General features: G+C 43.3%; 1 protein-coding gene across 1 annotated transcript; it reads left to right on the top strand.

Annotated features, from left to right (window-relative positions):
• Positions 1 to 1,212: 1,212 nt before the first annotated feature.
• LOC106580679 (lamin-A) lies at positions 1,213 to 27,556 on the top strand. Its single transcript, XM_082962414.1, has 14 exons — positions 1,213 to 1,412; positions 5,170 to 5,305; positions 7,277 to 7,665; positions 21,695 to 21,851; positions 22,267 to 22,392; positions 22,673 to 22,846; positions 23,071 to 23,196; positions 23,382 to 23,602; positions 23,749 to 24,085; positions 24,298 to 24,405; positions 24,595 to 24,714; positions 24,911 to 24,967; positions 25,310 to 25,513; positions 25,735 to 27,556. The coding sequence occupies exons 3-14, from the start codon at positions 7,313 to 7,315 to the stop codon at positions 25,768 to 25,770; spliced, it is 2,019 nt and encodes a 672-aa protein (XP_082818540.1). The 5' UTR covers positions 1,213 to 1,412; positions 5,170 to 5,305; positions 7,277 to 7,312; the 3' UTR covers positions 25,771 to 27,556.

Genomic DNA, 27,556 nt, shown 5'->3' with positions numbered 1-27,556 from the left:
AGGGTACCAAACAATGTCTGCAGCATTGAAGGTCCCAAAGAACACAGTGGCCTCCATCATTCTTAAATGGAAGAAGTTTGGAACCACCAAGATTCTTCCTAGAGCTCGCTGCCTTGCCAAACTGAGCAATCATGGGAGAAGGGCCTTGGTCAGAGAGCTCCAGAGTTCCTCTGTGGAGATGGGAGAACCTTCCAGAAGGACAACCATCTCTGCATCACTCCACCAATCAGGCCTTTTGGTGGCCAGACGGAAGCCACTCCTCAGTAAAAGGCACATGACAGCTCGCTTGGAGTTTGCCAAAAGGCACCTAAAGGATTCTCAAACCATGAGAAACAAGATTCTCTGGAGGGAACCTGGCACCATCCCTACAGTGAAGCAAGGTGGTGGCAGCATCATGCTGTGGGGATGTTTTTCAGCAGTTTTGATAACCATGTACATTTTTGTTGTCTTGCATGATGTACCCCTTCCCCTTTTCCACATTTTGTTACGTTACAGCCTTATTCTAAAATGGATTAAAAAAATGTTTTTCTCATCAATCTACACGCAATACCCCATAATGACAAAGCGCAAACAGTTTTGCATTTTTTTTAATCAAATGTATTAAAAATACCTGATTTACATAAGTATTCAGACTCTTCGCTATGAGGCTCAGGTGCACCCTGTTTCCAGGATGCACCTGGAATTAGCATTTTTGAATCTGAGAGTAAATAGAGCTGAAAATATTGGTAAACATCACCTTGTCTGAGAGAGATTTACATGGTTATCAAAAATTCACGCCAGGGTAAGCCAACACAACACACAGCCCTTATTTTAAGTGTTTCTAAAATTCCCCATGGTAAAAAGTAATGCTGAAAAAACGATTGGAACTATTTCCCCGTTTTAACGCAAGATTCTATGGGTATTATGACACCGCCGCCACTGTGGGGCTCTATTTGGTGTCATTCTATCATTTTTCATAGAATTTTTGAGGTAATTGAATGTAACTGATTCGGAATTTATAACAATTAATTTCCCGTGTATTCTCAAAATGAAAAAGCTTCCTCAGTTCTACACACCTGTATGTAGGTGTAGGGTTAGTGGTGCCATTTTTTCCTTTTCCCCGTTCCTTTTTTATTTTTGTATCACAAAATTAATATGACCTGACTGATAACACACTACTGCACAGTAGGTGGCGGCATGCACAAACAAAATGAGCGAACGCCATGATAACAAAGAAGAAGACGTTGGCGGGCGCAGCAATGTAATTAATCAAATTTGCAGATGGCTGTAACACTATATGCCATGTAGTTTACATCAGTATTTCAAACAAAATGTAGGCTACTTAAATTTAACATCCGGATGACAAATGCGTAGGTTTTTGAAGTGGCTTTCTTTCATCTGTCAACAAACCAAAAAGTCCCCACCTGGTTTTGGTAAGTTTTATAAAAAGAAGCCAATATGGCCATATGTCTGTTGAGGTGAGTTCGTTTATCCGCAAATATATAGGCTACCACTTCTTTTCAGGTGAAATGGTTTGCTGTTTTCAATCAGCATTTTCCCGTCAAGTTTCTTTCTATAATATGTTTCCTAAAATGTAATTCCTGCACTTCACGTCAGTCAGAGTTCTCATTAACAGTTGGCCGGTGGGTGGCGCCTATGCCTTTGTTTCTGCCTGTGTTTACTGAAGGAGGAATAATTGTCTGGACTAGATGGAAAACAGAAGGCAGGAGGGGGCGCGGCCACGTGTGTCTCAAACGTCAAGTACTACCTACCAACATGTTCATTCCAAACGAATGGAATTATGAGAGATGAATTACATTACATTCCTGACCCATATTTGGACCTGCTCGTCATCATCAGCCTCAGTAGTCACTCGATAGATATTCAGCCAGCCTTATAAACAAGTGGTTAGGATTAGGAGGGGGCACATTGGAGCTCTTTTCCCTTTTGAGCCCTATACCCTCTTTGTCTGTTCCTATGGGACTCTTCACAATCACATCATGTTCCTAATTATGCTAAATGGGACCTTGGGCCTTGATCCTTTGTCCCTTGAGGTCCTGTATCTTTTTGGACCCGCTCAAAGGGAGGATGCTGCACAAAACAAAGTTAGCACATAGTCTGCCAATGTAGTCCTACTGTACTCTGCTGATACATTTTGTAAATCAGGAGCAGAAGAGTAGAGCACCTGAAGTGAAGCCTGCCATTCTTCCCCTGAGGGTAAAGGATTTACAGTTAATACTAGTCGGACAATGCATCAAAAGCCGTTCATACACCATGCAGTATAAACCACCATAGCATACACTGACCTTTAAGACAAAGTAGGCTAATGTATATTTAAAAAGTTCCATTATTTTTTAACTTTGTAGAGATTGATCTGGGTCACAAAACCACATTCGATTAAAAAGGTTTGCAAGATGGAGATGGATATGTTTGCAGCTTTGGTTGCTCAATAGTACATTCACAATTCACACTCAATAAACTGAGGCAGATAGATGGGCTACACCAAAGCAAACAGCCTATAGCAACCTGTTTCAACTGCATGTCAAAAATGATTCTCTGTAGCTATTTGTTAATTTTTCAAGATAACAAAATAAACCTAGGTGGAATTATGAAATAGACTAGGATATGCCTTGCAGTGAGAAATGTAACAAGTGATACTACTGTTAAGGGTAACATGAAATAGTACTGTAATCATGATTCAGGTGAATATTCCATATTATGTGATTGTTATTTGCAGTTTTACTGTGGCCTTAGAAGATACGAACAACAACAACATGTACAGTAGATTTCCCAGCGTTCTGTACAGGTGGCTTATTAACAATTTGATGACGTTACAGCATGAACAATAGGCTGTTTTCTCCATAGTGCAGAGGCTGTTCATTTTGTTGAAAGAGTTGACACGGTGACCAGTGTCTGACGGAGCATTTTAAGAATGATACCAGGACAAAGCAAGAGCAGGTGTGAGTACAGTATACCTGCTGGTCATAGCAACTGTGATATGAAAGTAAATGTACCATACCCAGCCAAAAATAGTCTCTGTATGATTATACTGTGATATGAGAATTATTGCAGCATTTATTCAAGCTCTAAATGAGAGGCCATGAAGGAAACGAGATGAGGAAAGGAAGTCATTTTATTTTTCTTTGGTTTTGAAACAGGAATGTTACTGTAGGGGATGTTCTGAATACTTGCCTGTAAACCCTTCAAGTCCCCTCTTCCATTAATTCCTCAGGGCGAAATTCTTACCCCTCATTGCTGTACGTAGTGCGTCAGCATTCATTTGTAAAAAAAAATTTTTTTTAAAAAGGAAACATTTAGATTGCTCATCAGAGTGCCTTGTGTTTTTTTACTGCCCTCTTGGAATGCTATAGGGGCATGGAAAGAAATAGTGAAAGAGAATGAAAAAGAAAGGGCTGACTGCAGAGTTAACATGCCTTTTGTTGCCTGTTATGTCTTGTAAGTTGCATCCTGCCTGTTGACTGGAAGAGTGCCTCAGAGAGTTGGAGCATTCACTCCTAGCCCTGGATTTCAGCGGACCCACTTTGTGTGTTGGTTTTACATCAAGCAACTGCCTTCATTCAAACCCTGAAATGAAGTCCGATCTCTAATTGTTTGAGGCAGTGAGAATACCAGTATCATAATATTTTTTTCAAATGCAAAAAGAACACAAAACAGACAAGTCTTTGGTCCTTTAAAACCTGATATATGTCAAATATTGTGTGCTATAGTTTGGAAAAGAAATAAATGTGATTCTGGATGACATAATGTTATTTTTTTTTTCAAAATTAGGGCTGTTTTCCTGAAGAAGTAAAATCCGCTTCGTGTTTGATTTCCTTGCCACAACACTAATGAGTATCGCGATACTGGTATCGTCCCGTTCCTACCATTGTTAACCATAAAATCCTTTGGGTTTTGTGCTTTGTGCGTGTACCAAAATGAATTGAAGCAAACCCAGTGGCTTCTTAGGACTAGGTTTTTTTAGTCCTTTATGGTTCAGGCACAGATGCAGTCCAGGCAAAGAGTTGGCTATTTGCTGCTTGTTAGTATAGTCCAATGTCCAGTATAAGAGTTTAAGGTAAATACTTCATTTGGAACAAGCTTGTTGTTTGTTAGGGGCAGTGGTGTAAAGTACTTATATAAAAATACTTTAAAGTACTTAAGTTGTTTTTTGGGGGGGTATCTTTACTTTACTATTTATATAGTACTCACGTATGACAATTAGGTACTTTTTCCACCACTTGTTAGGGTGAATGCCTAAGGAGCAAGAACAGTGAGCGGGAGAGAAATGGGAGAGGGGGGGGGCACCACTGAACACAGTGAGCTGTTTGTGCTGGGATGTGTGACTCAGAGAGAAGACCACAGAATTACAGGTCCTTTCCACTGCTAGGGCCTCGCCAGGGTACTCCCATAGCCACTTGGCCTGTCCAATGCCATGCCCACACTCCATCCACAATGCGCGCACACACACACACACACACACACACACACCAGAATAACCATCCTCTCCTGACATTGGACTTGCTTGGACCTGTTCTTTCATTAACTCCACCCCGAGGCAATAAATACAAGATCCATCTTCGAGCAGAGATGATATAGAGACCTGGGAGCTTGAAGATGACCCATGGGAATTACTGTATTGGTGTACTGTGCTCTACCCTTCATTGGAAATATAGGAGTAACACAGAGTATTTTCTTTGGGATTTTTGGTCTTTTGATAAAAAAAATGGTGCAAGCGCAATCTTTTTTTGTGAGCTGACAGTAAGGTGATGATTTGCAATTAGACTAGACTAATTTGTACAGCTCCGTACAGTTAAAGAATGGATAAGGGCGGATTTTCCATCCAACCATTTTTCTCTGTCTGTTTGCACTTGAAAGTGGAGCTTTCACTGACAGGCCACACGTGCAAGCAGTTGGGATCACTGTGTCTGTGAGCCCACTGTGAATGAAAGAGAGAGGAAAAGAGAGAAAGATCGAGACACCAGGGAGCTGAGTAGTTGCTGTGCTGTGTGTGGGCTCTGTCTGTACTAGTCCAGCCTGGCTCCTCCCTGTCCCACCCTCTCCCTCTCCCTCCTTCCCGCTCTCTTTCTCTCTTCAGCGATACATGTGCAGGGAGAGACTGTGACGCAGCCATTCCAGAGCGTGAGCCAAAGGCACACAGACAGCACTGATCCTCCTCCCTATACTCCACAGGGGCACCCCAGACCCAGAGAAGAACACCTATCTACAACACACAGCGGCAGCTGAACTTCCAGAGAGGTCCGGCTGTGCAGACACACGCACTGCTCCACCAGGAGGCTTCCACTCACAACCTCACACTCCCACTAAGGTAAGATAAAGACATTTTGGCTCTGGTTGCACTTTGACGGACAGTTGTGAATGTCAGCCCACACTAACAGAGATGTGAGAATAGGTTCCTGCTTGTACTTTGATCTTGACGGCTACTGTGTACAGTTGAAATTTCACTTTCGTTGTTGACCAGTTGGGGGCGTGGGATAACAACTCGGCTGTGACCTTTTAAAGTATATGTCATTCAGTGTAAGTTACTTTAATGTATGGTTATTGGGGAAAGTAATGTAGTAGTTACTCTTTCCAAAAGTACCTCATTATCTATGGAAAGGGCTTGACACATACATTATATGGAGTGTTAACATGTTCACATTTATCAGTTACTTATTTATCGTATGTGCTGTATTATTGCACAAGTAATGAAATAGATGTCATCTATCTGTTATTGAGTGATTCTTCACGAAACCCAGACTAAAAAGACCATGATTTTGGGGATTTTCACAAAATGTAATCCATACAATAGTCCTTTGGAAGAAGGGTTGTTGATGCACACTGAGTTTACAAAACATTAGGAACACCTGCTCTTTCCATGACAGACTGACCAGGTGAAGATATGATCCCTTATTGATGTCACATGTTAAATCCACTTCAATCAGTGTAGTTGAAGGGGAGGAGACTAGTTAGAAGGATTTTTAAAGCCTCAAGACAATTGAATGGGTAAGACAAAATATTTAAGTTCCTTTGAACAGGGTATGGTACTAGGTGCCAGGCGCACCAGTTTGAGTGTGTCAAACTGCAACGCTGCTGGGCTTTTCACGCTCAGGTTTTCTAAGTGAATCAAGAACGGCCCACCACCCAAAGGACATCCAGCTAACTTGACACAACTATGGGAAGCATTGGAGTCAACATGGGCCAGCATCCCTGTGGAACGTTTAACCCCTTGTGGATTCCATGCCCTGATGAATTGAGGTTGTTCTGAGGACAAAAGGGGGTGCAACTCAATATTAGGAAGGTGTTCCTAATGTTTGGTACATTCAGTGTGTATTTGAAATTTGTATCTAAAAGCATAATTGAGAAATAATCAATTCAAGTTGGCATATTTATGACATTTTGGGCTTACCAAGGCCTCCTTTAAGACCTCAATGTTTCATCTGTAGATGCTGCAAAGCAAAAATTGGTGGCATATGAAGCTTCACGGCTTGCTCTGTAATATGAGTAGTATTTAGATTTCAATATTATTATTATTTTACATGAATTTATGGATATTGAAAATATCATTTTTTAAATGACTAATTGTCAATATATTGTGGAAAATTAATATACTCAACTGGCATATCAAAGTTCCAGAGTGGAATCTCAGTTTTTTTTGGGCTTCGAAAGCCTTTTATCCAGTACTTTCTGACAGTCATTTCACTGCTGCCTCTGCCGGTCTAAACATTGAGAAAGTGGTTCTTCATCTCCTAATCAGGGCATCCTGCTGTGTTTTATTTATGTAGTGAGTCAAGGCCGTGGTCTAATGACTGAGGTTTAGGCAAGCCCAATGTAAGTGGAGGGAGACAACCATTGGACAGATTTCTCAGAATGAATCATTGGCATAATTAGCAGGCTGTTAATACTTCACTCTGTCTCAACAAGCAGTTGGCCTACAAGGGAGATGATGCAGCTATTCTTTACTTGTATAATGTTTGTTCATTGTTTTGTATGCATCTGTAGTTCTTGAATACATATTTTGTATATTATCGTAATTGCCTGTTCACTGTGCAGACGGTGGTCATTTGACTTGCTCAGGAGAGAGCCAAAGTTGCTTAACCACCCAAACAGCATTTTAATAAGGCTTCTAATAGTGAGAGAGATGCATAGCTGTTACATGCCTAAGCCACACCCCCCACCTCCTTTACTATTTTCTATTTGGGCACATATAAAGTCACATGGTTCCATCAGGCTTCGCTATACCTGTTCTAACATTTGCTCTATCTGATATTAATTAATTAATTCATCCTTCCCTCCACAGCCTGTCACCCAGCCAACCGTCTGAACCACTTGCTGGATGTCCACTATGGAAACGGGTCAGAAACGAACCAGCCGTGGCGGAGCCACACCCCAGCTCACCCCAACTCGCATTTCCCGCCTGCAGGAGAAGGACGACTTGTGCAACCTCAACGACCGGCTGGCCGTCTACATCGACAAGGTGCGCTCGCTGGAGATAGAGAATGCTGGGCTGCGGATGCGCATCACTGAGTCCGAGACCGAGATCAGCCGTGAGGTGACGGGCATGAAGGCGGCCTATGAAACAGAGCTTGCCGACGCCCGAAAAACCCTCGACTCGGTGGCCAAGGAGCGCGCCCGACTGCAGCTGGAGCTAGGCAAAGTCAAGGAGGACTACAAGGAGCTCAAAGTCAGGTAGGACACATTGGGTTGACAGGGTTTCCCCTATAGGTCATTTTTTCATAGGCAGCATGCAAAGACTGCAAACACCAAAATGTTCAATTGAATTGAGGCCAAATGTTCTAGGTGGGAGGCAAGAGAGCTTGAGAAGATGGGGTGGCATGAGTATTATTAGGGGAAACGCTGGGATGGGGACAGAAAGGCAGGAGGTTTATGGGCAATCCTGTATCCGAATGTGGTGTCATAAAGTTACTCTATTGCCATGCTCCCTGTTGTAAGTTTCTGGCCGAGGGACACGTTGGGTTTTGGCCAAGGGACTTATTAGTGTAGCCTGAATATGAAAGTGATTGTGCTTCAGCATGTAATCTCACTGACACAAATTTACCTGTCTACAACCTCCTACATGATAGGGAGGGGCATATTCAAACCAGAGGACGAGACACGATCTCATTTCATTACACATCATTTGTGGTGTGTAATCAACCAGTGCAGGTCTGCTCTTACTCCAGTCCTTCACTACAGTCATTCTCAGTGAAGTAGATTTCCACTACTACAGCAGGTTCAGCTCTGTCTTCCAAACCATAAGTACACCAGCCCTGAAACCATTTTCACCCTGAAACCATTTTCACCCTGGACTGGATACCTAGTATGCTGGCACATTTGTCAGAGCATTGATCAGATAAGCCTTTAGTAATAAATAATTGAATTTAACCTATTGCAACCTTTAATTCCAAGGCAGTTTGCCACTGAGGGTGTGAGTGCTAGTGCTTCTAATTCACACCTGGGTGATGCAACATCCATTTTGCACCAGAATGCACACCACCTATTAGTTAAACTCTGACTTCTAAAATCCTTTAGACAGAGGTGTGGAGAGCGACATGCCAGACATTAGTTGAGTACATTCCTGGTGGTTTGCAGCAGGTTGGGTAGGAATAATGTATTCCCCCACAATGTCATTACTAAGGGCCCAGCCACGGGGCCACACCCCTGACAAACAGATCGCTCTTTTTAGCTTGACTTACGAGTGTAATGACACAGTCAACACTCCCACAATCCCATGCACGCAATGTGTTGTTACGCAACACTTTTCAATCAAACCCTGTAAGTGGGTTTCCAGGTTAAGATAAAACATGCTTTAATCCAAACTCTGGTGTTGTAAGCATCATTCTCCAACCAACTGAGCCATCTGAACTGGCTGGGTAGGTTAGACTTAGACCTTGGGGAGAATGTTAAAGGGATCTGTCTACCAGAGTTCAGTCGGTAAATGTGTCTACAGACAGAAAATGGCACAACTCTCTCCTACTAGCAGGCAACAGCCTGCAGTGACTCCACAGGAATGTTTGAAAGTCTTGGCAAAGTGCAAATCGGGTTGGAGTGCGTCTGAGGAAATGAAAGACGATTGAAAGAATTAGTTGTATTGACTTATTTTACTCTTTTACTTTGTTTCTTTAACGTACCCTTGTTTATGCATGTGGCTTCCCTCCGAAATGAGTAGCAAACAGAGAATAGGAATATTTTCAACTGCAAACACTGTCTTCAACAGCTTCTCATTGACATGCCTTAGTGAGTTTCAACACCGTGCAATTGCAATGTTGAAGCAACGGCATCTGTACAGAGATGTGAGGGTGGAGTCTTGGTTGTTTTCGCTGGCTTAATGTTTCAATTCATGTTTGCAGTGTATTCGTCAAGACAAAATGTACAGTATTTGGTGTGCCCAACGTTGCAGGTGAGGGTGTGGCTCTGGGGTGGGTTTGTGTTTGAGTGCCGGCCTTGGTCAGGGTGTCGACTTATGGATCTTGACTTGAGGATGTTGAGTGAGTTAGGCGGTCTGAAGAAGTAGATGCATTTCAGAGAGAAGTGACTCTTAAAAACCAAGTCTGTTTGGTGAGTGAATGGAATTTTACAGTTCACTTAAATTCTCTTTCCCATTGTGCCGTAAGGTCCCTAGCTGAGTGAAGAATAGCAACACCGCCTATAACTATATTGTTTCCCAAAGGAAACCAATCATTTGTTACACGTATAGTGTAAATGTATCACTCAGGCCTGCGTGGGCAGGCTCGGTCTCTTACGCTGCAGCCGGTGTGTTTGCCAGTGTTTGGTTGCCATGGCAGCCAAGGAGTCTTGGCATTGGTGTGTGACAGGGTGGTGACTCAGAGGTTTTTCAGGGCCCTGGGATTGTGGAAAGGGAAGGGGCTGTGGTTGTGGCCTATCCTTAGGTCTGGACCTTTGCGGCAGTGCAGCTTTATTAATAGTTAATACGTATCATCTAGTTCCCTATCAACACCATGTTATTACCACTGGCTGGTGCCCTGTGAAGGCTTGCAAGAATAATGCAAGTAAATGTAGCTTTCTTATCAGAGACATATATACTGTCCCAACAAATAAATACAAAGTGTACATGTTCCTTTCAACAATATTCTTAGTCATTCAAATATTATAATAGCCCATTGCTGTAGGCCCTACATTATACAGTGCCAAGCCCTCTAGCCCTGTTTTGATGTGTGCTGCAACAGATGTAACTGTCACTTACCACGGCCTGTGACTGTACACACCTGTTCATAGACATGCCATTGGGCCACGCCACACAGTCGTCTTTGTGTCGCAACAGACACATGCAGATCCCCTGAGGGCAGACCACCGCCATTGGACTAGTAGGATGTAAACTGCTCGTCTACAACCCAGTCTAGCTTGCAAATGATTTGCCAGGGAGGATAAAAACTAACCTGGTTTGGCTGAAGCATGTTCCACTGTTAGGACAGTGTAAGAATCCCTATGCTAGAACATATGCGGGCTAGCCTAAAATATTGACTGCTCAAGTAAGACGCGGCAATATGATTTGCTAAGCTACAACATGAGCCCCAAAGCTTGGCCCACAGTCCTACATTCGTCAAGCCCTAGTCATCCACTGTGTATTCTCCTCCTCTAGAACATAAGAGGGGCGGCGGACGCTAGTCTCGTGCCACAGTGCCTTCCATCTGTGCCAGTGGCTGTGAAACAGGAGCATGTGTGGGGGAACCTGCTCCTGGTCGTCATTGGCAGAACAACCCCGTCTCCCCTCCAGACGATGAATAGACGTCTGGATGAATAGACTGCTTTGTGTTGACAAAGACAGGGAGACCCATGCCGACTCTGCAGATACGGTGTCCTCTCTAGATCTTATTGTCGGCTCACCTATTTGAAAAATGACACTTTAAATTCTGTCCAGTTTACAATGTGAATTATATTGTTAAAACCGTTTGCTTTTTTACTTTTTCTTCACTCCCTGGAAGTAAAGATGGTTCACTAATCTATTGCAGACTGTAAAGCAATGAACTGATTTTGTCAAGATTTGTAGGCATTCATGATCAAAGGTGGCGGAATAGGCAAACCATTGAGAGATTTCAAAAGTCAATAGCCGTGCCCATTTCCGTAATTCCAGACTCTTTCCAAGGTTGCTGTGTGCCACACCTGTTCGCACAGAGTAACAGAACAGATAGCTGAGGGTGGGACAGGACAATAGATATTTAAAAAAGATCTTCTGACACACGCAGGCCTATGATGTTTTGTCTGTTTATTGAGGGTACGGTATGCAGGATAAATGTTCATTAGAATTAATATGGTTACAGTGTGAAGTATTCCAACATATTTCCTTTTTTACTTGTCATTTCATTCCAATGACATGAGTGATGGGAAATCTAATGTGAAGTCGTTTTGTGTTGGAGTGGCTGCCATGCCAACTTGTAGCACTTTGGGGCTATCAGAGAACACACACAGCAGGAAGTACACTTCATACAGCACAAACACATTTCCTTCATTAAGAAAGTTCCTTTCTTTTCTGCGCGCACACAACATATGTTTTACTATCTTTGTGGGGACCTAAAATAGATTTCCATTAAAAATCCTATGTTCTCTAAACCTAACCTTAACTCTAAACCTAACCCATAAACTTCAAATAGCCTTTGTCCTGGTGGTGAGAATTTTCCTTGTTTTGGGGATTTCCAGTACCCTCAAGGATAGTAATACAAGGAGGCTACCAAGGCAGCCCAAATATTTTCTAAACACAGTTTGGTTTCCACTAGTAACCAAGGACTATACTGCTACTTTTAGCTCAGGGAAACTCTAAACAATTAGTTGATGTGTACTGCACTCTACTTCCATTTAATCACGTGATTGTTCTGCCGGGCCGACACACAGCCGGACAACAGGAGGAACCCATTGAAGTCCGAAGTGTTTGAATGAAGTCGTTCTGTCCTAAAATGGACAAGAGCAAACATGGTCTTCCCGCCAATGAACGATGACGTACCGACACTGTTCAAATACTCAGAGAGAGAGAGAGCGAGCAAGAGAGTTATAGCAAAATTGTTTGTCTTGGTGAACAACCAGTACTCTTTGTTTTCATGTCGTTGATTATCATTGAGAGCATTTTACAAGTGTTTACTGTGTCATTAGTAGTTAGTTCAGCAGCTGTTCAACTCATTTATTGACTGATGCATAGGGAGCTTGAAGGCTGACTGTTCCAATGGATGCAGTTATACAACATGAAATGTTGTTAATAGGAAGTCTGTTATGAAGGTTCTACAATTGATGGCTATTTTCATACATTGTTTTGTCTTTCAACTTCGTGTCCCCTAGGCTCCAGGACTCTACATAGGCGTGAGTGGGGCAAGTGGGAGTATACCTAGCCTAGTCCCGTTGCTACTCGCTCCACTGGCCTTAACAAAGTACATGGCAAAGGAAAACAGATGTGCTAAGACTGTGAATGTGATGTCTGCTATATAGAGCACTCTTTGTTGGGCTGAATGGAGTTTTGATAATTAAAGAGTAGTGTTTGGCCTTTCAGTGGACCAGTACTGTGTTCGGAGAAGGCATTGTCAGGCTGGAACGAGTGTGTGTCTGTATCAGAGTTTCCATAGCACTTTGATTCTTTTCAAGACCCAGACAAGCTGAATGAGTCATCCGCTCGCTAACAGGGTAAATCACTTTAAGATGCTGGGCCTCTGCACACATGCTCACTCCACACAAACACACATCATACTTAGACGCACACATCGCATGTACACAAATGCAAGTTATAACACACACACACACACACACACACACACACACACACACACACACACACACACACACAAACACACATCTCAAAGTAGGGTACACTCAACACACTGGGAAGTTCCCATTTGGTAGTGGATGAAGTGGGTGCGACCCCAAATGTTCTAATCTGATCAGTAATGTAACTGCCAGTGGATTACCACAACTCTGAATGCTCAAAGTACATTTTGAAATTATCAATATGTCGGAAGCGTTTTCATTTCATTCAACAGAGTTTGATGTTTGCATGGAGCATTTTGAACATTCAGGAATACCTCCAGATGTTTAGCATTTTGTGTCACTAACCATCACTCTTGTTTACTGGAGCCTATACAATCCAAGCTTTAAAAGGATTATTGTAATGTTTAACCAGATGCAGACCAATGTTGACCGATGCACTGTTATAGACTACTCCTCAATGCAAGTGCTCACTAGGGAAATGTTTACTGACTTTTACATACCGTAGAGCAGAAGGGAACTAATCTTTACCTATTAAAGTTGGATTATGTAGCTTTTTTGGGGTGACCTGACCAAATTCACATAGAAATGTGGGTTACAGATCTGTCATTCTCGTTGAAAGCAAGTCTAAGAAGCAGTAGATCTGTTCTATGTGCATATTTCTATGCTCCCTGTTAAGTTTTTGCATCTTTTACTTTTCGGGTTTGTACACCAGATTCAAACAGCTGAAAATACTTTTGTTTATGGAAAAGATATTTCACAGCGGTTTAGATGAACAATGATTCTCTACACTAAACTTGCTTGTTTTGTCACAAACTGAAATTTGGCAAACTATTAGAATTTTAGCAACCAGGAATGTTAAAGCTAACACTGCTCTTCCTCATAGGCGCCACACAGTCTGCTATATTAGTTCCACAATGCTAACGTTAGCATCACTCCCCATCTATTCACATGGCACCACAGCTGAGCTTTCATTGTAACTCAATGCAGCTGCATGGGGTAATAGGCCTCAGATCAGTTAAGCTCTGATTCTGTTCAGTGCCGTATCCAGAACATTTTGAATGGGGTGGACAAGGTGGGACACAGACCCAGTTTTGGGGGACCATACCATTTTGAACCTGAATATATTTTTTTAAACATTTAAAAAAATATGTACAAATTGTATTATGCTGGCGAACAGCGCCCCCCTGTCTCATTATCTGTAGCCCATGTATCTGATGCTGTCTGGGCATGTCATACTCTTTTTGGCAGAGGGGTGCTGTTTCCCTCCTCGGATGCTTTTTCCTGTGAAACGCTTGGTGCGCGTCATATCAATATATTCAGAAGACCTATCAGATCTCAGAATTTCTGGGGGGGCTATTGGGGTGGCCAACCAGATTTTTTTTTTTGGGGGGGGGGTGCTCTGTTTGCTCTGTCAAAGCCTGTCACACACTGTTTGTTGTTCATCTACATGGAGCGTAAGTTCTACATACTGAAACTCGTGATACAGACTACTACACGTTTTTAAAAGACATTTAGAGGTGTAAGAATTGATATACGTAGCTACGTCATTTTCTGTGTGTAGGTAACACTCCTGACAGTTGAAGAATTATAAGACAGGTGGTAAAAGACAAGGACAAACTGGCTAACCTGTGTTCTCTAGTAATCTACCTTATCAGGGCGAGATAATCAAACAACAATAGCTAGCTCTTATGCTAACATGCTGAATGAAAGGGCAGCAGGCTTCTGACTCATGCCATGATGAATCACTAATTAATCATTAAAAGCGGAACCAGGCCTGTGTCACATGCACACAGAGCCAGTGCTACAAAGAAGGCCTTATCTGTGAGAGATGCTTTCTTTTCCTCACTGCTGGCCATGTGTTTGAATTGGGATATTATGGGAGGCACAAGCAGGGACATGTTCAATAGACATGACAAGGGGGAAAAACCCATTTTGAAATGGGGGGGGGGGTATTTTTCTGTTTCAAAACATTTTGCACCTACTGAGCACGACCCATGTTTATGTGACATGAAATGGCGGCCTCTCCATATCCCCCCCCCCTCTCGCTGCTTGTCTATTTGAAACACAAAGGAAGATATCAGTCTTGAGCACCATGATGTTGGTGGTGAAATACTATGAATTCTTTTCCCCTCTGTCCATATGGATGTGGTGAGTGGGTGGCTTCTGGCTATGGCTGGGTTGTTTTCTCCTTGTGATTTATCTCTCTTTCTCGCACACACACGGAATGAAAACAATCCCTTCCAGTGTGTTTTTGATCCCAGAAGAGGCCTGATCATGTGCCAGCCTGTACTTTGTATTGTATTATTTTATTTGAATGTCAGAGATCTCCATGTTCTGTTAACAGTGCTTCTAAATAATGTTCACATAAACAACCTTTTTAGTTGAAATAATACTATGACATACTTAACCATTTTGTTGAATCAATACAGAAGTAACAGTTGAACCAATCCATGGTCTGAATACTGAACTTTAAATGCGAACCACACATTTTTCATTTAATCAATGCTGTTTTCAGAGTTTTCCTGAAACTCTGACACATTGTATAGTCTGGCTATTGGTCTTGGAAAAACTCTCTACTGCCATTTCTGGACCTTGTTTGCACTAAGACGCCATTATTCAACAGCCTTCCTTTCCCCCCTCTGTATTCTCTGTATCATAAACTTACCACTTTGGGATTGGGAAAATGGGATTGGAAAGGATAGCTATTTAATAGAGATGGGAGCCCAAAGATGGTCTTTAGGGGCGGAGGAACCCCCCCCCCCCCCCCCCGGTAATTTCCAACGAACCCCACCCACACGTGTTCACACATGTCAGCCAGACGGGCGGGGTGTCTTTCCTTAGTATCTCACCGTACCGTAACAGATCAATCAACAATTACAACTCTGTGCAGTGGAAGACTGTGTAGTAACACCTGAGGAGGTGATTACGTTCTCATTCCTAACAGACCCCCTAATAGCACAGAGAGGCCAGAGGGCTTTTTGCACTGCCTGATTGACTGTGAGACTCCATTGAGGTTTGTCCTTTCCCATTCTTGGGGTGATTTAGCATTGACCGCCTCACTACGGTGCACTGATGGGGAAATGGCTGTGTTTACAAGGTGGGGGAACTGGGGAAAGTAATTTACTGCGCGTAACAGAGTGAGAGTGGAGTGTTGGACTTGTTACCGAAATGTTGCAAGATCGAATCCCCGAGCTGACAAGGTAAAAATCTGTCGTTCTGCCCTTGAACAAGGCAATTAACCCACTGTTCCTAGGCCGTCAATGAAAATAAGAATTTGTTCTTAACTGACTTGCCTAGTTAAATAAAGGTTAAATAAAAAGAGTAGAAAGTGGGTGTGGTAATATAATGAGGACCAGAGGATGGGTGCGCGCGCACACAAACACACAGTATAGGAGCGTTCATAGTTGTCTATAATCATGCCGCTGTAGTAGTTATGTGTAAAAAGTCATTTGTATCCCTGGTTAAAATAAAGTGTCTAGTATTGTTAGTTTCCAATGAAGGGTCTACCCTTTAAAATATGATATCGGTTGCATACAATGAATGAACTGTTTAACATCAACTTCATGGGAAACAGCCTTTAAGACTTTGGGGATATTCTGCATGATGCATCTGTCATATTGTAGTAATTATAGGCTAGATTTTCCACCAGGAGCCTAGCAGGAAAGCTTTTCCAAATAGGCCTATAAAGGAGGGAAGCTTTTCGACAGAGTTTAGCTCGGAAATATGCTCAAAGTAAGCATTGGCAGTGAAAATTCTATGTGTTTATCCATTCCATCCAAAATGTGGGGAAATGCCATACTTTAGGCCTGATGAGTAGGCCTCTGTTGTCATAGCAACAGCACAGCAAAACAGCCAGGATTGTGGGTTTTCCGTCGATTCTGTTTTTTATTTTTTTTAGGCGGGCTCGCTCAGTTCTCGTCAATGACGTGGACAAAGATAGCAGTGAGTCACCGAAGAGTGGAGGCTGAACCAACACATTCCTCTGTTTTATTATTCCTACTCACTCACTCACTCACTCACTCACTCACTCACTCACTCACTCTTTCTCAACTGTCTTTCGGCAGTAGCTCTGCTGCTCTCTATGTATACTGGAAAACGTTTAGAGAAAGAGCTCTTTGCCCTTTTTTAAGTCATGTGGGCTTTGATATAACACTGTTGTCACAACAACAATCTCTCGTAGACAGATTCTGGTGGACAGATGAAACGGCGTGAATCTGTCAAGGTTCACACAATTATTTGATTACCAGCAGCAGTAGTTCCTGGTTTTGGGTATTCATCGTCGATTACTTGGACGAATCAGGATTGGGTGATGGCGGTGCTTAAACTGGTGCGGTCGCTTTTCAAGCCCATGTGCGGATGATAAACGGTTTCCACTAGATTCCACAGCTATAAAGTCAAAATTGTCTGTAATTAAAATAATCTAAACTAAAATGTGTATTTTGGCCATGATAAACACTGGGGAAATTAGCAGAAGGGAGGGGTTTGGTCTAGAGTTTCCGTGGGAGGAGCTTTCGCTTCCTTTGCACAAAGGTAATCAAATTTGTTAACGCAATTCCCCCCCAGAAGTAAAACAGTAATTGACAGACTTTCGAAAGAGAATTTTACTTCTGGGTAACCGAGATTATCACAACAGTAATGTGCACGGGAGAAAGTCGGGCTACAGTGTGTTCGACGCATAATCGACTATTTCTCTTATCTAAATCAGACTGTAAACTGTAGGCTTCCTTAACTCCTTTTCTTTACATGGTTTCTAGATGCCCGGATCAATGGCCTATGAGTAATTGTGACAATTGAACACATCACACCCTATATGCTATAAATACAGTACACCTGTTTTGGTTCTTTATCCCCTAAAATTCTGTTGTATAAACTGTCCACATCCAACACATGCTGTTTATCAAAACAGTCTTCCATCCACACCGGTTTCTGAGGTGTGGTCCAAGTTTGGATGGATTCAAATGTAAAGTTAACTCAAAGTACATTTTGCTCTACAAATGTATTCACTTTGCACACACATTCTCTCCCATTCACTCTCAGGCTTGACGTTCTGCCATGTCCTCCCATTGTTCACAGGTCATGCAATCCCATTAAGACGACATCCTGGAGCAAACAAACGCATTGCAGGCTTACTGGCAGTCTTAGATACACAGACATCCGTATCCTCAACACTAGAGCGTATCAACAATGCCATTCATTATCACCTATATCCTCAGCACTACAGCTGATGAACAAAGTTACCGACACACATCACATCCAATATTGCCATAATCATTCTATGTCATCACAGCCAGGCCTCCTGTATTACTATGTCCTATATCATCTTCTTAAAGCTATTCGATTACATTTTTATATTTCAACTTTATTTAACTAGGCAAGTCAGTTAAGAACAAATTCGTATTTATAGTGAAGGCCTAACCCGGACGACGCTGGGCCAATTGTTCGCTGCCCTATGGGACTCCCAATCACGGCCGGTTGTGATACAGCCTGGAATTGAACCAGAGTCTGTATGGTTAGGTACATTCATACAATGATTGTGCTTTTTTTGCAATTGCGCCTTTGTTAAATCATCACCTGTTTGGCGAAGTAGGTTGTGATTCGATGATAAATTAACAGGCACCGCATTGATTATATGCAACGCAGGACAAGCTAGTTAACTACATATATTTGATGATATTACTAGGTTAACTAGTGATTATGTTAAGATTGATTGATTTTGTTTTTTATAAGATAAGTTTAATGCTAGCTAGCAACTTACCTTGGCTCCTTGCTGCACTAGCGTATCAGGTGGTCAGCCTGCCACGCAGTCTCCTCGTAGAATGCAATGTAATTGGCCATAATCGGCGTCCAAAAATGGCGATTACCGATTGTTATGAAAACTTGAAATCGGCCCTCATTAATTGGCCCTAATTAATCGATCGACCTCTAACTCACATGAGATAATATCATATACATGCTTATTCACATTCTATATCACTATAGATTCAGTACCAGAGCTGATTCACATAGCCCATTTAGTCATAATAAGTGGCCCACCACCCACACACAAGCTACAGTTCTATAGGCATTAATGTAGCCCCTTCTTATTTAAACACTGAACGTCTGGACACAAGTGCTTTACTGTTCCAACTCTGTGTTCAAGTTGGGCTAAACACACATGCAGACACACTCACACCTCATAACACAGGACTAACAGCCCTACGTTGGGTTATTCTGGGTTCTCCTATGTCTATTATATTTTAATGACTATTATAAAATATTTCACACAAATAGCACCCTCCCAACCACTGGAACAGTGAGAACTTCATTAGGGCCACAGTTAGGCTATAAGCCAGGGGGAACTTGGCCCCACCAAAGGTGGTTAAACGGAAAAAATATTGTTGAACGTAGGTTGTAAAAATGACGACAGTACAATAACTGCTGTTTTCTTTTTTTTGTACACCTTTATTTAACTAGGCAAGTCAGTTATGAACAAATTCTTATTTTCAATGACGGCCTAGGAACAGTGGGTTAACTGCCTGTTCAAGGGCAGAACGACATATTTGTACCTTGTCAGCTCAGGGTTTCGATCTTGCAACCTTTCGGTTACTAGTCCAACGCTCTAACCACTAGGCTACCCTGCCGCCCATTTGCCCCCAGTCACTAAGCTGTCCGTCTTGATTCGCTTGTTTTTGGTTGAGAGATTGCTATTTAGTGTGACATGTCTTCACACTACCTTGTCTTTTGCCCTCCAAGTACCTGGGTGTATGAGGGCCTATCTAAAACAGTGGCTCTTGTTGCAGTTCAGTGGAAATATTTCAGCACAGGAGCCGACCGGAAATAATTCAATTTCTTCTTAGCCCACTCTTCCAGGGGAAAAAAGCTTCCGTCTCTCCCTGCCTGGCCTTGTCCGGCTACAGTACCACCACATTCCTCACATGACTCCTTGTTCACATCCCACTGAGCTCTCCTGTGTGTCGCTGTCAGTCAGGCTTATCAGTACAAGCTGTTAGACTGATCCTCTCCATCCACACAGGTGGAAAATACGCTAAATATGACCCCAGTGTCTGTCAAAGTCTAATGAGTAGAGCCCAATCAAATCTAGACAGGGGTAGAGTTTCCTTAACCTCTATAAATCAAGAATACTGGTTGAATTAATTCAGATCAGACTAGGCAGTCTACTGCCACATATATTGCTAAGCTATTATTGATTTAAAAATGCAGACAATGTTTTTAATGGACCCTTTCTACAGACTAATGCCTCTGCACATTTTAATTGCTGGATCTTGTCCATTATCACTGTAATATATGTATGGGTGTTTGTGTTCCTGTGCACAAAGGATGATGTGTTGGGTCTTTGTTTTCGTGCAAGTGTGGGTGGCCGTGATGGTGCCGGTAAATGCGGTTGGATGCCACCTATTAGTCCATCAATCACTCACCCTGCTGAACATGAGTGCTCTCTGGGCCTTTGTGAAATCTGAGATGGGACAAGGGCTACTCAGTGTGTGGCAGAGCATATTTTTACAACATTGTAGACTGTATGTGTGTTCTTGTGCGAGTGTAGGCTATACGAGCGTGTACATATGGTTCCGATTTTGTCTTTTTATTGAATTCATGCATACATTTGGATGTAGAGAGGGTTGTTGTAGGCTGGCAGTGGCTGGGAGAGCATGAGGGCTGAGTGGTGGGTTAGTGGTCTGGAAGCCATCTCCCAAGCAGATGGGTGTCATTAGTGACCATGAACATTGAACTGCAGGGGCCAAATGTAATAACGGGGAATCTATTTCCTGCTCGGCTTTCACTGAGCGCCAGCCAAGCTGGTATGAAGCTCAAGCTACCACTTCCCCATCCTCTTCTGTTAGGCTATATAGTTTTTCCACAGTCCGTGTCCAAGTTTCAGTTTTTTTACCACTCCTGCAAATTGATGCCTGCTTTAGAGGTCAGACACAAAAAACACGCACGTGCGAACAAATGTGAACGTTTTTGATTTAGGCCGTGGCTGCGGTCCGACTACTTCGGCGACTAGTGCTCGTTTTAATAAAGTTAGATCAAAGCTGAATCAATGTCTGCAAGATCACATAATGATAGTATTCAACATAACTGAATATAATAGCATAGTATAACGTTACTGTAAGGACAAAACACCACCTCATTTTTCTCTCGTGGCCAAAACGTGAGATATACATAAGCAGGCTATGCTACAGTTTCTTAACACCATCTGCTCTCAAATCTGCTCACTGTTTATCATTCAAAACAACACTGTAGACAACTTCGTAACTAAAGATCTAATTGTATATCCCCATGAAACAGGAGGGTAGCCTAGCAGTTAAGGGCGTTGGGCCAGGTAACCGAAGGGTAGCTGGTTGGAATCCCTGAGCTGAATAGGTGAAAAATCTGATGATGTGCCTTTGAGCAAGGCACTTAACCCTAAATGCTCCTGTAAATCACTCTGGACAAGAGTGTCTGCTAAATGACTAAAATGTAACTGATTGAGCTCATGGTTAGAATGCAGACGCTGCATGGGCGTTTCACCATTAACACTTGAAGAATTATCATGTGAAGGGAAGGAGACCACAAAGATGTGTGAGTAAAGAAACACGTGCGCTGAAGCTTCAGGACCTTTTAGTCCAGGAAAAAAGGCCAGGAAAAAGTTGGATCTGCTGCCACTGTTTGGTTTAACTGGGATTCCCTCAGGAGAGCCTCTGTTGGCCTTAATTTAGAACACGGTGAGCTTGATTCAATTTTGTTCCTGTCAATGAATTTATTCAATATGATGGGAGTTAAGTTAAGGACAGCTCAAGGCATTCATGAGTCTTTCACAGGTAGTGAGTATGTTATCCCAGAATCGGAACCTATGTGGATAATGTTTGTCAATGGGAAGTTTATGTACAGAGGTTACTAAACAGTTTGACTCTTTTGTAAGAGCCTAAATGCATAATGGCTTTTATTGTAATCATACTGCATTAGACAAGTTGCTCAAACACGGACCGTGTTAGTGAAACAGGAAACTGATGTATTTGTCTACCTGTCTGAACAGAAATGGGAAGAAGGAGTCGGACCTGGAGGCAGCTCTGGCCCGGCTGAGGGATCTAGAGGCTCTGTTGAACTCTAAAGATGCCTCTCTGTCCACCGCCCTGGGGGAGAAACGCTCTCTCGATGCTGAGGTCAGGGACCTGAAGGCCCAGCTAGCCAAGGTAAGAGACCAGTGGTAAAGGCCTAATGGATAGCTTTGACAACTCTGAAACCTACAGATACTGCATACTCTCTCCTCAGGTACAGGGTTCAAACTGCATATGATTGATAATAAAAAATATTGACTTACTTTTAAAGAACTGTCAATTGTGAATATGACTTTTGGGGCTAGTGCTGTGGATCGTTCTCAATTAACTCCGAAATGAATAATATTCCTACGCCACCTTCTGGTCACATCAGTGAACTATAGTTTCACCCAGTCATGCTTTCACATCTTACATGCAGCTCCTCTATTCCTCCTCGCCAAAGCGATTTTGATAACTAGACAGTTGATTTCAGATCAACAAATTAGTGATATTTGATCTAATCTAACAGAACCCTAAAGTTAAACATCAAACTTTAAACTCTGTCCCTTAGCTGGAGACCGGTCTGAGCGACGCTAAGAAGCAGCTTCAGGATGAGATGCTGAGGAGAGTGGACGCTGAGAACCGCCTGCAGACCATCAAGGAAGAACTGCAGTTCCAGAAGAACATCTACGGAGAGGTGAGACTCTCTCTTTTACCTCACTCTTACACCATCTCTCCTTTTCTCCCTTGACCCTTTCACTCTGTCTCTTTTTACCTCAGACTTTCGTTTTTCCCTCTGATCTGCTCCTCATCTATCTCACTCTTTTTCTCTCCCTTCTTTTCTTTCCTCTTCTGTCCTCTTCACTAGTCTTGTAAACCAGACTGATGGAACCCCGAGATCAGTCTGTTTTATGAGGTTACTCCTTCACCCCCTCTTCTATAACTCAAGTATGCCTGTACCGTCTATCTCCCTGCAGGAGTTGAGGGAGTCCAAGCGCAGGCACGAGTCTCGCATGGTGGAGATTGACAGTGCGGGAACAAAGCAGGATTACGAGAGTAAGCTGGCCGAGGCCCTGATAGAGCTGAGAGCCCAGCACGAGGAGCAGGTCCGCATCTACAAGGAGGAGATCGAGAAGACCTACACCTCCAAGGTAGGGAGCACAACCCACGGGTCCACACTGTCAGCTCAAACGTGGACTAGAAGTAAATCAGCTCAAAACGGTAGTGTTATTTCATTTTAATTTCACTAAGCTGTCCATCCAGTTGAAATCGGTCGTACTGTCCATGCATAATTCAATATATTTTCACTGGCCCAGTGCCAACCTAGCACAGACACATACCGCATGGTTTCGTTCTGACCCTGTGTGTGTCTCAGCTGGAGAACGCCCGTCACTCTGCAGACAGGAACAGTACCCTGGTGGGGGCGGCCCACGAGGAGCTGCAGCAGACTCGCATGCGGATGGAGGGCATGTCCTCCCAGCTCAGCCAGCTGCAGAAACAGGTACGGCTGCACCCGGTCCACCTGTCAATCACAGAAGCCTCTTACCGTATATCTCCATACTGTGGAGCTCTGACAGCTGTAATCTTAGCTCTAGTGTTGGCTCTAATACAAAGTATTAGCACAGTTCATCTCATCAAATATGGCCCTTTGGTTGGCCTAACCCGCGTTTCAACGCTCTGTGTTAGCTGGCGGCAGGGGAGGCCAGGGTGCGTGAGCTGGAGGAGTCTCTGGCCCGGGAGCGGGACATGATGCGCCGGCGCCTGGAGGACAAGGAGAGGGAGATGGGGGACATGCGCATGCGGATGCAGCAACAGCTGGATGAATACCAGGAGCTGCTGGACATTAAACTGGCCCTGGACATGGAGATCAGCGCCTACCGTAAACTGCTGGAGGGAGAGGAGGAGAGGTGAGGAGACATTACAGATATGCACATCATGCGTACACACACACTGAAAGCCACACACAGACTGAACTAAATGAACTCATGTAACCTACACAACCACACTAGATTAGTATCAACAATCTTATTCTCTGCCCCCCCCCCCCCCCCAGACTGCGTCTGTCCCCCAGCCCTCCCCCAACCCGAGTCACCGTGTCCCGTACCACTGGCTCGGGCTCAGCACACACACTTACCACCCGTACCTCGGGCTCAGGACACAGCCACAGCGGCCGCGTGGTCCAGTCCACCAGCGGCAGCCGCAACTCCTCAGGCACGGCCAGCGCCAAGAAGAGACGTCTCAATGACAACGACAGCGAGACCTCCAGCCTGGCGGGGGGCGCCGTGACGCGTACACGCATCGCCCAGCAGGCCTCCGCTAGCGGCCGCGTCACCGTGGACGAGGTGGACCTGGAGGGGAAGTACGTCCGCCTCAGCAACAAGGCCAACGAGGTATGGAGTTAATCGGTCAGCTTGACATACAATGGGTGCTTTCTGCTACGATGCGTCGCAGGCTTTCTGTTATGATCAAATGCACATGTTTTGTAAGGAAGCTACTGTAGTAAAAACACCATGTCGGGTGATGTTGTAAAAGGACAATGTCTCTTTTCTACTTAGTGATTTTAGTTGGCTGAAACAGACAATGCTTATCTGTTTACCTTCAGGACCAGCTCCTGGGCCACTGGCAGGTGAAGAGACAGGTGGGCACCGGCACCCCCATCGTCTACAAGTTCCCCCCCAAGTTCAACCTCAAGGCAGGACAGACCGTCACAGTGAGTAAAACCTTCGTCATGTCTGCACTGTCATCAACTATGTTTGTGTTCAGTTTTTAGTGCACGATGTTGAGAGAAGTGTATATTCTAACAGTGATCAGCATGTTTGTCACAATGTGGGCCAGTGTGTAAAATATCTATAGTATGTGATCAGGTCATAAGACAGTCCTGTACCTCTTCCCTCTGTAGATTTGGGCTTCAGGAGCAGGCGGCACCCACAACCCCCCCTCAGACCTGGTGTGGAAGACCCAGAACTCATGGGGCAGCGGAGACCTGTTCCAAACCACCCTGATCAGCGCCAATGGGGAGGTGAGACACACACACACACACACGTCACATGTTTGTAGTTGTACCTTTCCATTGTCCCTTTGACTGTTCAGTCTTGCTCTTGGCAACATCATCCCACTTCCTACATATTTGAATGCATGTGAGATTCGGTAAATTACCTTACCTACCACCTCATAGCCAGTTGACAAATTGACTGTTCTGCGCCTCTTTCCCACAGGAAATGGCACAGAGGAAAGTTACACGCACCCTGTTCCAGGAAGATGATGACGATGACGTGAGTCTCGCTGTTTATGAAAGTCGCAGGCTCAGGATAAATAAAGTACTCATACTATACTTGCGCTGTGAGGAAGGCTATTGAGCCAAAATGTTGTTCATGATCCCTTGTTTCAGATGAAAATAGGTTAATTAATGTAGAGTACTTATTTTAGTCACCGAACAAAGCCAGGGGTGTGCGATGATACACTTAAAACCTTCTCTAAAGGGTGACAAGAAAAATGGAAAGACTTTTACTTAACGTCACTGGGTCCCAGTGCTCAAACATTGTAGGAGCCACAGTGGCTACCGTTGGTATTTACCAGTAATGTTGGAACCTTCTGTTCTTTGTCTCCCTCTGCAGGGCAACCACAGTGCGTGCGGTGTGGACAGTGAGTACAACCTGCGGAGCCGCACGGTGGTCTGTGGCTCGTGTGGCCAGCCGTCTGATAAGAGCTGTGCCACCTCAGGGGTGTCCAGCGGCTCCTGCTCCATCAGCAGTGGAGGAGGTCTGCCTGAGGGCCTGATGTCTCCTCTCTTCATAATGGGCAGCAACTCACCCAGACAGGTACTGTAGGACTCCATCTTTTTGATCATGTTTTAACACACATTTTAAGACCTTAACACACACTATTTCTGTTTCAAAGCACAAACACCCTTCACTCTCTTGCTCATGCGCACAGCAACACTTATCCCAGTTTTCCTGTTTCTCCTGCTGTTATGACAACATCCCCTTCCTGGCTCCTTCACTTCCTCTAACCCACCTATGTCACTTCCTGTCTTTCTCAGGGAGGTCCCAGACCGGAGAACTGCTCCATCATGTAAAGCCAGACAGGCACCACCTTACCTGGACATGAACCTCCCACACTACACATGGATGGGAGACGCCTTCTTACTCTTTATTTCCTTTGTTTCATATGATCTGTCTTATTTTGTATGCCATAATCGGCAGGCTAGATTGGCTTTGGTGTTTGGCGAAGGGCTTAGGAGCTGCATATCCACTTCAGATATATGAGCTTGTATTTTCTAGGTATATTGCATGTGGACTGGGCAGATACTTGCACTGTTTTGGGCCATATCTAGGGAGAGAGGCACAGAAAGCACCTTTACCATTACAGTGGACTTTGATCCATAGTGGGCTTTCGCATCTCATGTCTAAGCTGTCAACGGTAAACACGCACAGCTGCAAATCCTGCTATGAATCCGTGGACATGAGGGCTGGAACCAGGCATCTCTGCCCTGGTATTCCACATACACTACCATAGAATGTCCTAAATAGAGATGGAGTTAACCCCCTCTGACTCCTAGAGGATTATGGGGGATTGTATTAGACCGAGCAATGGGATTGGTCATTCTAAAGCCATAGTTACAAAGAGGAGGTCAAACTTGACACTGCCATCAAGTTGTTTATATTTCTGAACACAAGACATTCGTTTTTGTGGAATGACATCTATATTATTACTCATGAAAGTTCCAAATTGTGACTTGTTTTCACAGGCTTGAAAGAGGTTTTGTAGTTGTTAAAGAAAGGAAACCAAACGAGATGAGCGCACAGATATGGGGAAGACAAAGTAGTACTGTATTGTAAGGTCTTGACATGACCTCTGACCTCTATAAATAGTTTCCTCTTAGAGGACTACCTCTAACGTTGTCTGACTTGACCTCTGACCTCACCTTTGTCTTGTATGAAAAAACAACAATTACTGTAGGGCAACTCATCAGATCTAGACACGCAAATATGATTTCTAGGGACTATTTGGCATCTGAGATAATTGCCAGATGGATTATAGTAATGTTACTGTAACATTCTATTATGATTTTGCATTTTTAGGGTTGAGGGAATGATATGCCAATTTTACATTGACATCCTCTGTATTCATGTATTGTGGTCTTGAGACTATTGTCCAGAGGCCTCTCTCCCACTAAAGGATTATAATGGCTGTGTTTTTCTGAGCTTAGTGGCTTTGCGTATGTTTATAAAAATAAAAAAAATTGGGGGGGGGGGGCTTCTTATTTCTTTACAACTATGTCAGAAATGAGCTCTAATCATCTACAAAGCTTTATCCACTGCGTATTAGAGGCATGTACTAGTCTGCCAGCCTTTTTATAGGATGTATAAGCAGTAAAGAGTTTCTGAGGATACTTGAGTTTTTGCAACATTTAGTTTTTTTTGTACTTCATACACATTACTACCAAATAGCAGAAAAGGTGCTTATTCTCACTGTTAACCGAAAAACCTTAAAGAAGCTCAATAAACTGTCAAGTAAAAAAATGATTATTACTTTTGTCACTTTCAGTATTTCTTTTCTAATCATGTCTCAAGTGCCTTATTGATACCGGCTAGTGATCATTGAAAATTGTATTATTTTTGCATTATGAAGTGTCAATTCCAAAGATATGCGGTATTGTCTTTAAAGACCATGGAAATTATAGATTTACAGAGTATGTTGGCTATACTTGCACGGAAGTTGTCCTAGTACATAATGCTCAATTGAATTTGTAAGAAATTATTGTGCCTAATATGGAAAAACCATGCAATCCAGGTAGAATGTAGTAGTGATTTACAATTTTTTGCCTTATGTTCGAGATCAGTAAAATTATTTTCCCAACA

Source organism: Salmo salar, chromosome 02, assembly GCF_965601325.2.
Source record: "Salmo salar chromosome 02, fSalSal1, whole genome shotgun sequence".
In the NCBI taxonomy this organism is placed as follows: domain Eukaryota; kingdom Metazoa; phylum Chordata; class Actinopteri; order Salmoniformes; family Salmonidae; genus Salmo; species Salmo salar.
The sequence above is the reverse complement of the archived record's forward strand: the minus strand, read 5'-3'. Positions and strand labels throughout refer to the sequence as shown.